This window comes from Myotis davidii, unplaced genomic scaffold, assembly GCF_000327345.1.
Source record: "Myotis davidii unplaced genomic scaffold, ASM32734v1 scaffold168, whole genome shotgun sequence".
NCBI classification, from domain to species: domain Eukaryota; kingdom Metazoa; phylum Chordata; class Mammalia; order Chiroptera; family Vespertilionidae; genus Myotis; species Myotis davidii.
Genome location: NW_006383016.1, coordinates 13,066,164 through 13,083,550, shown reverse-complemented (window position 1 = coordinate 13,083,550; position 17,387 = coordinate 13,066,164). Strand labels below are relative to the sequence as shown.

General features: G+C 39.9%; 1 protein-coding gene across 1 annotated transcript; it reads right to left on the bottom strand.

Moving 5' to 3' along the window:
- Positions 1-9,258: 9,258 nt before the first annotated feature.
- On the bottom strand, positions 9,259-15,795 carry NDUFA4 (NDUFA4, mitochondrial complex associated). Its single transcript, XM_006779069.2, has 4 exons — positions 15,617-15,795; positions 14,573-14,661; positions 13,806-13,866; positions 9,259-9,475 (listed from the first exon to the last, which is right to left on the bottom strand). The coding sequence occupies exons 1-4, from the start codon at positions 15,656-15,658 to the stop codon at positions 9,419-9,421; spliced, it is 249 nt and encodes an 82-aa protein (XP_006779132.1). The 5' UTR covers positions 15,659-15,795; the 3' UTR covers positions 9,259-9,418.
- Between the last annotated feature and the right edge of the window lie 1,592 nt (positions 15,796-17,387).

The following is a 17,387-nucleotide window of genomic DNA, read 5'->3' as shown; positions in this document are numbered from 1 at the left end:
CCTGGCAGTTAAGAGGTTTTATTCCCTCCCTAACTTCAGGGGAAAATCCCTACCTGGGGAAACAACCTTTCTCAGAGAGGTGACCTTGGTTAAAACACATAGTGCCAAGAAGGTGACCAAACATATTAAGAACAGTATGCCATATATGCCAGGTCCCTTGAAACAGCAAGGATGGACCGGCTCCCGGCAGTTAACCAGAAATGTGTATCTCCAGCCCAACCTTTTCTCCAGGCCTCCAGACTCACACATGTCCAAGTGCTTATTTTATACAAACACTTGGATGTCCAAAAGTATATCAAACTATCTATCCAAACAGAATTCTTTATTTTCCCACAGATCTTATTTCTTTCCAAGTTTTCCATAAGTCAGTAAAGGGTACATCCACTCAAGTTGCTCAAGCCAAAAACTATAGAGCTCTTCCTTAATCCTTCTCTCCTTCCCCCTTGCATCCATCATCAAGTCCTATTGCTGCTATTTCCACATTATATCTAAAATCCATTCTCTTCTCTCCAACCCCATTGCCACTACCCTAATCCAAAATGCATATGTCTCACCAAAATTGTTAGAAGTGGTCCCAACTAGGCTCCTTGCCTTCGCTCTTGTCCTCTTCATCCATTCTCCAAAGAGCAATCAGATTGTTCTTTGTAAAACAAACAAAAAAAAAGATTATCACTTACTTAATAAAAATATTTATATTACCATAATAAAGTACAGGTCAGAGTACATATCTAGGTGGTGGATTTGATCCCCAGTTGGAGCATGTATGGGAGACAACCAATCGATGTTTCTCTCTCTCTCTCCCTTCATATCAATGGAAACATATCCTCAGGTGAGGATTTAAAAACAAATACCATAGCCTGGGTGGCTTAATCAATAGAAATTTATTTTCTCACAGTTCTAGAGGCTGATGTTTGATATTAATGTGCCTGTGTGGCTCAGTTTCTTGTGAGAACACTTTTCCTAGCTTGTGACCTTCTTTCTGTTATCACATGGCAGAGAAAGAGACAGAGAGAGAGAGAGAGAGAGAGAGAGAGAGAGAGAGAGAAGAAAACTCTCTTGTATCTCACTTTATGAGGGCACTAATGCTTCAACCAACTGAGCCACACAGCTAGGGCAGTCTATGCCATTTTTTATGGCAGCCCAAACTGACTAAGATATGGGGATTTATCTATTTTAATAATTAGTATTTCCCTATAAATACATGTAGTGTAAATTATTTTTTAAATGGTCTTTAGTTAAACTTCCTGATTTCAATGTCTTCCCTCTCTTATACAGCTATACCAGATTGATATCCCAAAACCAAACCTCTGATTATGTCTATCATAAATACTACTCTTCAACTACCATATAAAATTCAATCTTATCTTTTCTTCCTTTCTTGGTCTGTCCTCAACACACATTTTCAGTCTTATCTCTTACTACCAGCTTACAGACACTATGCTATAAACCTTATACCTTATATCCCTATTTATCACTACTCAAAGATACTTCTTTTCCTCCCTCTCACAACATATACCAAGAGCAAGTATGAACCATGAAACAGAAAGGAACTTAAAAACTTGCATTTAAGTTTTATCCTTTATTCCCAGCCAACTGCCCACAGTATAAATCACCAGGAGGTAATGAAACCTGTGGTAGGGAGGAAGGATTATGTAGTTCCTTCTCCATGAAGCCTGGCATTTTAGCACAGTGGTTAAACATGTGTGCTCTGGAGTTACCCTGCCAGATTTCAAATCCCATTTCAGCAATTTGTGTTCTGTGTAACCAGAGGTAATCTACTTAACCTCAATACTCCAGATTCTTCATCTGTTAAAATAAAAATAACCCAAAGGCAATGAAAAGAGATAGCTACAGTTAAGGCACTCCCACTAGGTTTGCAGGTTTGTAAAGCCAGATCATTTTGTAAATGGCTTTAGGACTCAAGATTACTGGCACTTTTTATAAGCTGCCCTGACAAGCATATTTGCAAGTAGAATCTTGCCCCAATAATAGGCATGGTATATTGGAAAGAAAATGAACTTTCAAGCCATGTAAATTTGAATTCAAATACCTACTCTAATAAGATAGTAGTGTGACTTTGAATCACTTATTCAACCAGCCTCTTTGCACTTTGCTTTTCCTATATGGAAATGAGTTAAATAATAGCAGCCCAATAGCACTGATCCTATATCATAAAAACCTAATACGCTATGTCCCGTCATCCAGTCGGCCATTCAACAAATCAAAGTGTAATATGCTAATGATATGCTAAGGCCACTCAACTGCTCATTATGACATGCACTGACCACCAGGGGCAGTCGACTGGTCTACCGGTTGCTATGACGTGCACTGACCACCAGGGGGCAGATGCTCCGACTGATAGTTTAGCTTGCTGCTGGGGTCCGGCCAATTGCAACTGAGCGAAACAGGCCGAACACACCCTGGAGCCCTCCCATGTTCCCTCCCCAGATGGTCAACCTCCTGCATCCCTCCCTGGCCCTGATCATGCACTGGTGGTGTCCCTCGGCCTGCGCCCTCTCGCAATTCGGGACCTCCCAGGGGATGTCAGAGAGCCGGTTTCAGCCTGATGGCAGAACGGCCGGTCACTATTACGCACACTGACCACCAGGGGGCAGACACTCAATGCAGGAGCTGCCCCCTGGTGGTCAGTGCACTCCTACAGGGGGAGCGCCACTCAGCCATAAGCTGGGCTCATGGCTGGTGCGTGCAGCAGTGGTGGCAGGCCTAAGCCATCAGTCAGACATTCCCCAAGGGCTCCTGGACTGCAAGAGGACACAAGCCGGGCTGAGGGGAACCCCACACACACACCTGAGTGCAAGAATTTCGTGCACCAGGCCACTAGTGTGAGGATAAAAAGTGAGATAACTCATGTAAATAGCCTTGTACATTGAAACAAGAGCTCCTTTCTCTCCCTTTCCGACCCATTACAGAAGCACAAGAAAAATTAATCCTCTTAATTTCTGAAGCTTTATTTTTTTTTATCCCTAGCAGTCTGAGTATTTAATGTTTTTCCATGTTCTTTGCTTTCCAAGCATTTCTTTCCTAACACAATGTTTTATTAGGTATGTACTCTTAAGAAGCAATATAAATTAGCTCAAATGTCTTTCTGTTTTCTTTCTGGTGAACTAATTCTCACTGCATTCTAATAAATAAATAGCACTGTATTTCCTGCAACTATGTTTTATCTTTGATCATGTCTACATATTGATATGCCAGCAAATACTATGCTCATTTTCTTCTACTGAAAACAACATTTATTTGAACCCCCAAATTATATTTATTTGGAAGTCAAGTTCAAAACTAGAATAAAATTATTTTTGTAACAATACTGACCAAATAATATGATCTAATATTCTTGCTTGTTTATGGACCTAAAAATTAATTATAGGCATCTAGTTGTTATTTCTCCATGGAGTAATTTATTCTCATTATTTATTAGGCCTTCTGCATTTTTTGTCTGCAGTAAGCAAACTAGAAGAAGAGGGCACTGTCCTAGGGGGTTTGGCTCAGTGAATAGAGTGTCAGCCCATAGACTGAAGGCTGCTGGGTTTGAAGCTGGTCAAGAGCACATACCTCAGCTGCAGGCTGGATGCCCAGCCTGGTAGAGGTGCATGTGGGAGGCAACCAATGTGTCTCTCTCACATTGATGTTTCTCTCTATCTCTATCTCTCCCTTCCACTCTTTCTAAAAATCAATAGTAAAAATATCTCAGGTGAGAATTAACAAAAAAAAAGAAGAGGGCATCTCATGTTCACAGTCATGTTGCTTCAATCTGAAAAACAAGTTTATAAATTTACTCATGACTGTTAGACAATGTAGGATTCTAATAAAAAAAGACGGGGTATATCACCATATTATAATGATAAACTACAAATGCCCATATACATTATTTTTCTAGAGTAATTCAAATTAATAGTTTCCATCTAGAACTGTCTTATAAAGTGTCGACATGGTAAACAATTGCCACTAATTAGGGTTTTTCAACAGTGATTTTAACACTGTTTTATATATGATCTCTTCAGTATTTAAAAAAATTCACTGCATTCTATTTTCATTTTAATAACCTGTAAGCACTTGTATTTTTTATTCTAAACATTTATTCAAAATTCAGCTACCATCTATAAATTAAGTTATACTGAGAAAGTGTCCATAAGTCAAAACCCTCTGCAATCACATTATGTTCTAAATATTGAATCAATGAATACTTGTGGGCCTATTAATTGTAGACACTTTCGGGTCCTAGAGATATATAATAATGAGCAAACCAGACCTAGGTAGGCTCTGTTCTCAGATACACAGAAAACCCAGTGCTGCCCTTAATACATGTGAAATGGGAAAGTAGATTTATGCATAAAGCTTTTGTAGCCATCATAAATATTAAAACTACTAGAGGCCCGATGAACGAAATTTGTGTAAGAGTAGGTCTTCCCCCGCTGCCAGCACCAGCTTCCCTCTAGCACCCAGGACCTGGGCTTCCCTCGAAGCCCTGGCTTCATCCGGAAGGTGGCCCAGAAGGACATCCGGTCTAATTAGCATATTATGCTTTACTTATTATTATAGATGGCAATGTGTTATTAGAGGTCCAAGGGAGAAAAGAATTGCGGATTGTCTGGAATTCACATTCTAAACAATTTTTAACCTTCTTTTCTTCTTTTTAAAAAAAATTATTTTTCACTCAACCCTTTGCCACCCAGTCCCCAACTGCTGACAACCACTGAACTTTTTACTATCTCCATAATTTTGCCTTTTCCAGAATGTCATATAGTCAGAACCATATAGTATAAAGCCTTTTCAAATTGGCTTCTTTCGCTTAATGATATGTCTTCAAGGTTCCTCCATGTCTTTTCATGACTTGATAGTGCTGGATAGTATTCAATTGTCTGGATGTACCACCATTTATTTTTCCATTCACCTACTGAAAGACATGTTGCTGGCTTCCAAGTTTTGAAAATTACAAATAAAGATGCAGTAAGCACCCATGTAAAGTTCTGTGGGGGCACAAGTTTTCAGCTCCTCTGTGTAAATACCACGAAGCACAATTGCTAGATTCTACGTGAGAGTATGTTTAGTTTTATAAGAAATCCATCATGCTGTTTTCCAAAGCGGCTGCATGCAACTTTTGGGGGGGGCTCTCTAGTCTGTTTCATTAATCTATTTCTTTGCTATTTTGCCAGTACCACACTGTCTTGATTACTGTAGCTTTATGGTAAGTCTTGAAGTTAGATAGTGTTCCAACTTTGTTCTTTTCTTCAATATTGTGTTGGCTTTTCTGGGTCTTTGTCCATCTCCATATAAATTTTAGAATCAGTTTGTTGATATTCACAAAATGACTCATCAAGATTTTGATTGATGGTAATAAGTACTAAGGTGAAAACACAAAGAAGAGAAAGCAGATTAAAAAGTAATGACGTTGAAGTAGGATGTGCATTTTTGGACATGGAAGGATCATTGGAACAAAAGCTAAAAAAATACTTATGAGAGAGTGAGCCATGATACTTGGGGAAGAGAATTCCAAGCCAGACAAGGGCAAAGCTGTGAGACAGGAATATGCTTCTATTGGTGAAAGATAAAGGAAATCCAGTCAGTTGAGGTGTGTGAGCAAGTGGAGGATAGTACCAAGTAGAGTCACAAATTTTATTGATTAAAAGGGGGAAATGTTGGCCCGCTCCCTCCTGGAACACACCACCTTTCCTATTCTCCTCCTCTTCTCCCAACGCGGGTTACCTTTACCCTCTCTCCTAAGCTCCAAATGCCTCTTCTTTTGCTTCTGTAATTTGTTTCCTAAATCTATTTCTTCTAGGGATCACTTCCACCTCTGTGACTTTCTAAACTGTCTCGCCCTTGGCTGTTTTGGCTCAGTGGATAAAGTGTTGGCCTGAGGACTGAAGGGTCTCAATTGGATTATAGTCAAGGGCACATGCCTGGGTTGCAGCTCGATCCCCAGTGTGGGGCAGGCAGGAGGCAGCCAATCAATGATTCTCTCTCATCATTGATGTTTCTGTCTCTCTTCCTCTCTGAAATCAATAAAAATTAAAATAAAAAAATAAACTTTCTGTTATGGTTTGAAAAATAAAATGTAATGGGGAAATGTTGGTGGGTTTTAAGGAAAGAAATGTCATATTGGGACTTATGTATTAAAGATCATTTTGGCTACTGTGTTGAGAATATATTGTAGACAGGGAGATCAGCTAATAGGTATTTTAATAATCCTGGTTAATGGCTTAAGACCAAGGTAATGATAGAGAAATTATGTGTTGAAAACAGTGAGATTCTAGGTATATTTTGAACATAGAGCAAACATGAACTGATTTAATAAGCATGACTTATTCATTTATTGATGGATTTAGGGTGTTTTAAAAAGTTAATAAAAAAGGATTTTTTCAAGTTAATAAAGATTTCAAGGATTCTGGCCTAAACTACTTCAAGAATGGTGTTCCTATAAACTGATTGGAAACAATGGGACATAAGATTGTAGATGTGGTGACTGAGATGTTCACAAGTTCAGGATTGGACATGTTAAATTTAAGATGCCATTAGACATCCACATGGAGAAGTGAACAGAGATATATAATGTGTGTTGTGTGTGTGTATACATATACATATACATATGGAAAAAGACCAGGTCTGAAAATTAACCTTGGACATCTAAAGCATGGCATTTGAAGATATGAGACTGGGTGAAGAGACTGCAGAGTGAAAAGGTCCAAAGTGTTTTTCCTTCCTGGCTTTCCAACATTAAAAGATAATGAAGATGAAAGTGTACCACCAACAGGCTAAGTAGAAAAGCCAGTGATGTAAAAAAAAACAAAAACAAAAAACAAAGATACTATGGCAGAACAAGGGATGAAAATGTTTTGAGGAGCTCTGTCAACTGTTACTGTTGGGACAAAGAGAGTTGACGCGATAGGCTGGCATTAACAGAAGCATTTTTAGTGGAATAACAGGATAAAACCTGAGTGAAGGTTAATAAGCCTGAAAGTAAAAATTAGTTTAATTTTTGCTTGTTTTTTTTTCCCCAAGTGCCTACTGGGAAGCATTTATAAATTCTTAAAACTGTAACTTTACAAATACACATAAATGCTAACCCAAGACATCTGTATTTAAATGCAGCTTTGCCTGGTGACCTCATTAAGATAGGAACTGACAAAGCATTCTGTTGTCTGATTACTAGTAAATAAGCTCACTAAAAATACAATTCCTAAACAAATTCATTTAAGGAGAAAAAAAAGAGCACATTATCTTTCCTGGCATCATTGACACGTGATGCATTCCTAAGTGACAATCTACTTCACTGCTATTGTAGTTTCTTAAATTGTAATAGGATCTCAGCTCCTCCAAAACTACATTTCATGCCAAATTTAACATTCATCCTTTAGGAAATTCCAGGATTACTGAACACAAAGGGGATGCTATTAAAGTTTAAGAACCTTTAAGAACCCATACAATTGTTTTCAATACTAGAAAATGTTAGTACTAATTCCTTTAGTAATGTAGCACTTATTTGGAATTGCTTAGTGTTTAAGTAAATAAAATGTTTATCAATTACTTACATACCTATAACTTTGGCCACCATGTCTTTTTTTTTTTTTTAATATATTTTGTTGATTTTTTACAGAGGAAGGGAGAGGGATAGAGAATTAGAAACATCTATGAGAGAGGAACATCGGTCAGCTGCCTCCTGCACACTCCCTACTGGGGATGTGCCCGCAACCAAGGTACATGCCCTTGACCGGAATCGAACCTGGGACCCTTGAGTCCACAGGCCGATGCTCTATCCACTGAGCCAAACCGGTTAGGGCAGCCACCATGTCTTTAGACAATTTTAAACATTGAGGTCATCTGTACCAATGTGTCTATAGCAGTTATCAACAGGGGCAATTATCCCCACCAGGGGACATTTAGCAATACCTGGAGGCATTTTTTCCCCCCCCCACAACCTGGGGAAGAGAGGAATGCTACTCTTGTAGGAGACATTTTTAGCTGCTATGCTAAAAATGCAGACAGGCCACTATAAATTATCTGCCTTAGAAAGTCAATAGCAGCAAGGTTGAGAAACTATGCTTTAGGGGTTGAAATTATGCAAGAGACACAGAAGCTTAAAGTAACTGAAATATACTCTACACTGTAGAGTCAAGATTACCTGGGTTCAAATATCCACATTTGAATGAGAATTTAATTCATCCACATCTGAGTTTTCTTAACTTTAAAAATAAAATGTGTATTTGAGATAATCCATGTTAATTCAAACATTTAGTTCAGCTCTTACTAACAAAATATTTATATAGTAAAATCCAAAATGTTTTATGATCTAATGACTTACACACACACACACACCTATATGAAAACTATATATAAGACATGGTTAATTCTTGAATAGCCACCATTGAAATGTTCTGCTCACTGGATAATTTGACTTGGCCAAAATGTCTGAGCCACATAACAGGTAATGTCAACATACATATTAACATTTTCAACTGAATTCCAATTCACCCATTTTGAAAAAGATAACTCTCACATTTTCCCCACCTGAAAATTACTAATACACTTCCTGGCTTTTAAAAACCTGCCAAGAGTCAGCAGAAATTCCCAAGATCTGTTCTTGGCCACTAGCTCCATCGTTAGTAATGACAGACTCAGATCCAACTAAAATCCCCAGCTAGACCAGTGACTGATAACCTTGAAAATCTTCAGCAGAGAACGCCATGGTTAAAAAACATAATTGCACAGCTTCGATATCAGCCAGTAACAGATATCCAGATGTTCCCATTTTGCCAAAGAAGCTTAAATATTCTTCCCAATCTGTCTTTGTATTAACTTCCAGTTGCAGTTATTATGCCCTAGTGAAGTTAAGGCCTATACACAAAATAAAAATGTTTTATTGAGCAACTTAAAGTCTTATTTTTAAATTATACACATATATGTAAACTCAAGAAATTCCTTCAATTCTAGTATTTCCCATACCCTAGTTATAAAATTTAGAGAACATTTTCAGCATTAGTGAGACAGCCCTAGCAGGTTGCTCAGTGATTAGAGCATTGGCTCATGAACTAAAGGGTCGTGGATTTGATTCGCCAAGGGCAAGTACCATGGTTGTGGACTTGATCCTCGGCTCCAATCAGGATGTGTGTAGGAGGCAAACAATTGATGTGTTTCTCACCCATCGATGTTTCTCTGTCTCTAGCCCTTCCTTTCCACTCTCTAAAAATCAATGGAAAAAATATCCTTGGGTGAAGATTAACAACAAAATAGTGAGACTTATCAAGTTTCAAATATTTATTGATCAGTGTAAACCCCAACACAATACACCAACATGATTCCGTGCACTTGAAGGGGAAATATTTCCTGGTTAAGCGGAAAATTGTGCGGATGGCTTCTGGAAGACCTTCATTTTAAGCAGCTTTATAGTGAAACATTTCATTTAGAAGTCTGGACCTTCTTTCTTCAGTTTGCTGTAATCTACATTCACTGAGTAGAACTTGAAAAAGAAAAAAGATATTTTACATAATCTATCAAATACACAGAGATGGTACAGAAGTTTTAGAATTATTCTTATTTAGCTTTCAATAGTAAAGATAACAGACATGATCTTTTTCTTAAGCATGTTTTTAAATTTATCTTTATTGTTGAAAGTATTACAGATGTCCCCCTCCCACCCCTCCACTGACCCCTCTACCCGCCTCTCTAGGCCTTTAACAATGTGAAAGTCATTCAAAGACACTAAAACTCCAGTTCTTTAATAATGATTTTGTAAGGTCAAAATATTCAGTCTACCACAGAAGAGCAGTATTAGTATAATCTGTCAGTCAGAACCCATTAAGAAATTGTTTCCTAGGGGTAAGAATTCCTTATGATACATATTTCCAATTCTTAAATTTTTACTTCCATATCCACTAAGTATACAGATGAATCTCCAACAGAGGGATACTAAGCATTATCATCCTTACTTTAGTTAGATAGGAGAGATTTATAGCAACCAAGATAAGCTAGTAATATGGTAATGTTTTGTTGTATAGCTTACATAACTTTTTAGACAGAAAATGATTTGCCTTGATGGCTTTTTTCCTATTACTTTCCTAACCCAGACTGCATCAATATCAAACTGACCCCTGACCACCTCTGGTACAAAAGCTTTTAAATAGTACTGTGTTTTTGCTTTTTAAATAATACTGTATTTAAATAATATTGTATATTTGGAAATTTTGTAATTATATTCAATTGATTTTAGAAATCTTACTATGACTGCTTAAAACAACTGCCTCTAACTCTCAATAACTTCTTTTTAATGATTCATGTTATAAACTGCTCCACACTGAGTAAGCCCAAATAAGGCTATAATCTTGAGTTTACTCATTCTTGTGCCAAAAACACTGAAGAGTTGTGCTATAATTACTTGAAGACTACATAAACTCCAGAAAAACCAAAATTACAGAATCATTAATATATTCTTCAGGGATTTTAAGCAAGAAGCTCATAAATCTGTATCCATTATTTCTTCAAGCTCTTTGCTTTATTTCTCCAAACATACCCTAACTTTTTTTAATCTAACTGAAATATTCTTGACTTCTTAAAAAAAAAAAATTCCAGGTAATGAAACTTATTGAGATATATAGACTTTCATAAACAAAAAAGTGTGAATGAGCCCTAAAAAGTTTTCTTTGTTTTGACATATTCTCTTATGAAGCAATTGAACCGAAATAATTAGTTAAGCAAAGCTGTGCTATCCCTAACAAAATATTACAGGATCATTTATAAAAGGAACTGTAGGTTATATATTAAGAAGAAAATAAATTTTGTTGGGCTCTTTTAATAGAAACCAGGTACTGTAGGCAGAATGCTTTATTTATATTAATTATCACAATACACATTCTTACTTTATTAAAGAGTCAATTGAAGACCAAGTTGCTAAACACTGAATAAGCAGGATCAAGCCCTCACACCCATGCAGAATGGGAAGTTCATGGAATTGTTGCCAATTTTCTCAAAACTAAGCAGGCTTCTAATGCTTTGGCTTCTATTTGGTTCCATGTGCCAGGATCAGAATTTTGTTGAAGAAGTTTTCAAATCTGCTTTATTTTTCAGCTTCCATGTTGCCATTCTTTTTCTCAATTTAATGGTGGCTACCTTGAAGGTCTTTGGAACAGGTGGGAAGGCACAGCATATTCTGATCTTGGTTTTGGCTGTTGTATTCAATTGAGAAGTGTTGCTGGGCCTTTGATGCTTAAATCCCATTTTAGTACCTTCTCTGGTTTGTCTTAATTAGCTTTTGCTAGATTGTAAAGTGGAACAAATAACCTGTGGCATATAACAATAATGGTTTAATTTAAACCCCTCACATTACACATCACTGACAAACTGACTGCTCCAATGTTCTCCTCATTCAAATCCTAGTAATCCTTAGCTGTCAATTGTGGTTTCATGACAAATGGGAAACAACAATGGGAGCAACCACACACTGGTTCAGAAGTGGCAGATATTACATTGCCCCTCTTATGATTTGCCAGAGCAAGCCATGCTGCCAACCCTAATGTAGGTGTACCAGAAAACCAAATTCTCTTAGGTGAAGGGCAGTGAGTGACAGAATCATCTAGTCTACCTCACTGCTTGGGTTTAGAAACAGTAGTAGGCTTTGTTCACTTTAGGCTCACTAGTTTCTGGACTGGTCCCTTTTTATTTATTCTTGCAAATCATCCTATTCTTCTACCTGCTTATCTCTTGGCAAACATAGCTAGCAGTAATAGCCCACCACATCCTGTTTTCCAAAATCTCTTTCTATAGCAGCTCTTCAGGTACATGGTCCACCTTCCAAGTGCGGCAGGTGACACTTTACCAAATATTTTGCCATTATATGATTCATCTTTCCAGTTTCTAGTATCAGTGTCACAGCCACTCACAGCCCATTCCATGCTACACACATTGGATTACTGTTGCAGCAACATTCCATTTCCAAATTTACACGGCCTCATCCTGGCACGTGTTATCATGTCCCAGAGCTTTGGTAACTGACTTCATTATCTGAATCACCTGGGGAGCTTTATGAACTACACATACCCAGAGACTCCAATATATTCTTTGGTGGAAGGATCAATACCTGTGTTTTTCTGTTTTCTTTTTTAAACTTTATTGAGTGTGACACAATTTTCCCTAGAATAGACTTAATTTAAAAAAATTTGTAAGAGAGAAAAATAAATCATGATGCCTGCTTATCATTTCATTGAGGCAAAATTTAACACACAGATCAGATGGCTCACTTCAGCTCCACCGATGCATTCTTATTTGTTCCTTGTAGGGAGATCTTTTTAGAGATTTGGAAGCCAAATTATAATCTGAAGGCTGAGTGCAAAGCTTAGAATCAGCAAAGGGTGACAATTAGCTTAAAGGCTGCTGCTATTAATAATGACAGCATCCCCCTCCATTATGGAGGTTTATCTCCTAAGGGGTTTTAGACACACTCTGGTCAGAGTGCCTCTTCTTGAAAATACTTAAGCAAACTGCTATTTCTCTTTTGATGAAGCAGTCGGGTATAGCAGAAAGTGCATGGATGAGTTATATACTTTAAACAGGTAAATTGTATGGTATGTAAATTATATCCTAATAAAGCTGCTGGGCTTTTCGTTCTGTTATTTTGACATTGCAAGGGTTTGTTTTTATATACAAAAATTTTACACATAGGAAGGTTATGTTTGGGGAATCAATAAACGGTCTCATATTTGCAAGGACATATGGACCCTGAGGGCATTATACTAAGTGAGAGAAGTCAGAGAAAGATAAACACTATATATCACTTACATGTGAAATCTAAAAAACTGAACATATATAAACAGAGTAGAATGGTGGTCTCTAAAATGTGGAAATACTGGAAGATGTTTAAGGGTAAAACTTGAAACTAGTAGATAAGTAAGTTCTGGAGACCTAAGGCTCAACATAGTGATTACAGCCAACTGTATTATAAATTTCAAAGTTGCTAAGAAACTAGATCTTAATTGTTCTCAACACAAAAGAAGAAATGATAATTACGCGATGTCATAAAAGTGTTAGTTAACCTTACTGTAGTAATCATATTGCAATATATCAATGCATCAAATTAACACGTACAAACTTACACAATATTATATGTCAATTATATCTCTAAAAAATAAGTAAATGGTCTCAGTACATGAAATCATTCTTTGGACCACTCTTCAGAAAAAATGTTAAGTTTATCTAGAAAGTTCATGGTAAAATTTCAGTTTCAACTGACTTCCATTTGTTCCTACTCATCTTCACATGAAATATTTCGACCACACCAACAAGGAAGAGCTAATGAAAATATCCACTTGATTAGTGCCACTCAAAGCGTGGTTCATGGATCGGCAGTGTCAGCATCACCAGAAACCTTGTTCGAAATGAATATTCTCCATCACCACACCAGAGCAGCTGCGTCAGAATCTCTGGGGGTGGAGCTAAAGAATTCGTTTTCACAAATTCTCCAGATGGTGCCTATGTACACTGAAGCTTGAGAAAAACTTCACTAGACGAAGATATATGAAAATGGTAACCAAGAGCTATACTATCGCTTCTTTCTTCATCAAGTCAGTAGACCTGAGACATTTTAATTTCACATCCAGAGTCCGGTCTGTGAATAAAATCTAAGCAAAAAATCCTTGTTAGAAAAATATACCATTTTAATTTCACAGAAAACCCAGCAGCTCTTCAAAGTGCTTTATAATTAAATTTTGGTTGTACATCCAATTTCAAAAACAACTACTCTACGAGAAAATTTATTAAAACACACTTTCCAGCAATTCTGAAACAACATTGTAGCTTACCTTGTATTGCTCATTGGGAGCCACTTTGTTCCAGGGTTCTGGGTTATTCTTTCTGTCCCAACTAAAAATAAGACATTATAATCGTTATAGCAATAGAAACTACTTAAAATGGTTTCCTACTTCTTTAAAATCTAATGTTTTCAATAGATCTCATTTATTATTAGGTGAAGTATGGTGTTGTTTTCATTATAAAGTTGAAATGGTGATTGGATCCATAATAAACAATCCATATTATCAATTAGATATAAGGTAAACACAGAGCCTCTTGGGCCAGTTGTCTTGTCCCTATCCCTGGGCACAGGAAACTTTATACTTGGATATCTTCTATTCCATCAATGAAGTGTTACAGAGAAAAATGCATTAAATAACAATGAATCGATCTTTTTTCCTTGCCTGTTGTTTTCCAACTTCAACAAGCCAACAACAACAACAAAAAACACATGTTAATGTGGGAAAGCAGGCAAAAAGCTTTTCCATGTCCCAGCAACCCTGATTAAGTATCGTACAGAAACAATGACCTCAATCTTTACAACATTACAAGATAGGTGTTAGCAGTTCTCCTCTACCAATGAGAAAATGAGACTCAGAGGAATTTAGAGGATCTCATGAAGCAAGAAAATGACGACTGCAGAACGGGGATCTGAACTTACTGTGTGACTACAAAACTCAGGTCCTTCCTATTACTTGATGCTGCCTCCCCAGAAAGACCGCGGCTCCTACACCAGATGAATAAACCATCGAAGCCCCAAACGTGTTTCAGTACCTACCAGACGTCTGGGTTGAAGAGCGCCAGGCGTGTGACGTACAGCGCCGCTCCAGTCCCCCCGGCTCCGATAAACACGAACAGGGGGATCAACTAGAATCAAACACAAGACAAGCAAGAATCAACAGTCATCCTCAAACACCTCGGCACGGAGAATGGAAAGGCTACAGTGGTTTCTACACGGTGATTCCCACATTTCAAGTGGCTGCTTTTCAATTCTGTCTTTAAAAATATGTGGTCTACTTCACCTTTTTATGCATCATTCCCAATAAAATGTCCAACTCCTTTTACTTCCCAGCTTGGAAAACAAGCTCTTGACAAATTACTTACGCTTGCCTCGATATATCCGTTATAAAAAACTCATTGAACAGCCTGAATGAGCAGACAGCAACACACCTGATACAAACGTCAGTTTTAGGCACAGGCATGGCCTCTGAAAACACGCTGCTACCAATTGCATTTGGGATAACGGTTACTAAAGGCTGCGTGATTGCGTCTTTCAGCCACAGTACGTGGAAGTGTGTGCGTGGGGGGTGGGGAATGAGATTCAAAACAATTTAATTGCAATTAAACTCTGCGTTATCCAACTCCCCAAAACGTCACGGCGTCAAGACAAACGGAGGATGCCAAGGTCCGGACCTAGGCCCTCACATTTGCCACAAGGCCTGGGGACGCAACGCAGCATGTGCAAGATCCTTAACAAACAACACAAAACAGTGTGTCCCCTAAGCTTCCCTGGTCCCTACTCCACACAGCACACAACCACCCCTCCACGTCCCAGCGACCTGCACGAAGGCGGGGCCGCCAGCTCCTTCCAGCACTCCCCAGTTCACTTCCCCCCAGCATCTCCGTCACCTTCTGCCCGCCAGCCCCCCAAAACCCCACAATGCACAGCGCGGAAGGTCAGCGTCCAAGGGCCTGGAGTGACAGGGCAAAGCGAGGCCAGGGCCAGCCTCAGGGAGCGAAGGTGGCTGTCAAGGAGGAAGCTGGCCGGGGGCAGCCGCAGCCCCATCCCGGACAGGCCCCTAGGAAGGGGTCGCGGACTTACGCTGGGATGCTTCTTGGCCTGGCTGAGGATCTGGCGGAGCATGGTCGCGGCAGAGGGCAGGGAAGCAGAGAAAAACAAAAACGCAGCGCCGGCAGCAGGTGCTCAGTGCGCCGAGAAGGAGCAGAAGAAGCGGACGCCCAAAGTCACCCAGGACCTCCTACCTGAAGGACCCCTGGCTCGGAGGGCACCCTGCGGCAGGAGGCCCGGATGCGGCTGTCCATCACAGTGCCTGCCTCACGCAGCGCCTCACGCGGCTGCTCCAAACTGACCAGACCTTCAGCGCCCACTCCAAGGGAAGCATTTTTATTCCTGGGCAATGTATGTTCCCCAAGGGTAATTGTTTCCCGTCAAAAGTAAAACACTTGTATCGACTAGACAGGCGCTTTCTCAGGAGGCCACGCGTTCAGCGACGGAGGCGGCGGGCGGACGGGCTTTTTGCGCGCGCCGGGAGGCCGTGACCGCCGCTCAGGGAGCCGAACGGCGCCTGCAGCAGCTGGGCGCCGGGCGCCTGCAGGGCAGGTCGCGTCTCTGGCGGCTGAGGTCGCGGACTGCGGTTTGAGAAGACTGCAGCTGCTTCCTGTCCGTTTCGGGCAGAGTTTAAACGCCTTCGAGAGCCATAGTCTGTCAGTGTGAGCTCTACGCCCTCAGGTCCGGGACCTCAATTCACGGCCAACACCACAGGCCTTGGCACATTGCCCTGTCCCTGGACCCCACATTGTCTTCCTCAAATGTGTTTTCAAAGATCGTGCCTTACACATCTTTTCCACTGTCCCAGTGCAATTTCATTTATCTCTCTATTTTTATTTTTTAACCCAAAAGCCTTGCACGCGTCAGATTTTAGGGACGCTAGGGATCATCCGAAGTAAATCATTAAGGAAACGACCGCACAAGAATTTGGGTGCGAGAAGAGTCGGAAAAGGTTTCTCCAAAGAAGTAACGTTAGACCTGACGGAGGAGGAGATGTTAACCGACTGGAAACCCTGAAAACCGGGGGTGCAGAACAGAGGTCATAGGGGATAAGGGCCTGAGTCTGGAGAGGACTGTTGAGCGGAGGGAAGTTGTAGCTCCATGTTGGAAGGCCCATTGCAGCCAGTGTTCCTGGTGTAGTGGCAGCTCCAGTGAAAGGGCGGGCAGGGGGCATGGTGGCAGGCAGCACGTGCTGGTTATTCACAATAGTTGGGAAAAGGGATGGACTCAATAATGACCCGTTTGCCAGCTGTGCTGACAGGGAATGGAGCACCTAGTCATTGGAAAAAAAGACTTGCCTCCGGGGAGAGTGGATTCTCATCTCCAGCTGCGAAAGACGAAAGTGAGAAGGTGGCCCCGGCCGGTTTGGCTCAGTGGATAGAGCGTTGGCCTGCGGACTGAAGGGCCCCAGGTTCGATTCCCGTCAAGGGCATGGACCTTGGTTGCGGGCACATCCCCAGTCAGGGGGTGTGCAAGAGGCAGCTAATGGATTGTTCTCCCTCATCAATGTTTCTAACTCTCTCTCCCTTCCTCTCTGCAAAAAAATCAATAAAATATATTTTTAAAAAATAAAATAAAAAATTAAGGAGGTGTTTGGCCAAAAAGGTCAACTCCAACCTCAAGGGCCATGGCCCACTCAAGAATGTAGCCATCACACCTTGGCTGAAACACGTCAGTAAGTGAAGGTGTCTCCGTAAATTCTCTCAACTGAACAACTTGAGAGTCGAATAGATAAAGGTGCAGCTCTCTCACCAATGCCTGATCGGATCAAAGTGGCTGACATTAAATCTAGAGGAAGAAAGAG

Excerpts from the sequence above, each read along its gene's own strand:
- NDUFA4 (XM_006779069.2), bottom strand. The coding sequence starts at position 15,658 with ATGCTCCGCCAGATCCTCAGCCAGGCCAAGAAGCATCCCAGC. Across the intron at positions 13,867-14,572 it reads CTCTTCAACCCAGACGTCTG|TTGGGACAGAAAGAATAACC; the intron begins GTAGGTACTGAA and ends TCTTATTTTTAG. Across the intron at positions 9,476-13,805 it reads CTCCCAATGAGCAATACAAG|TTCTACTCAGTGAATGTAGA; the intron begins GTAAGCTACAAT and ends TTCTTTTTCAAG.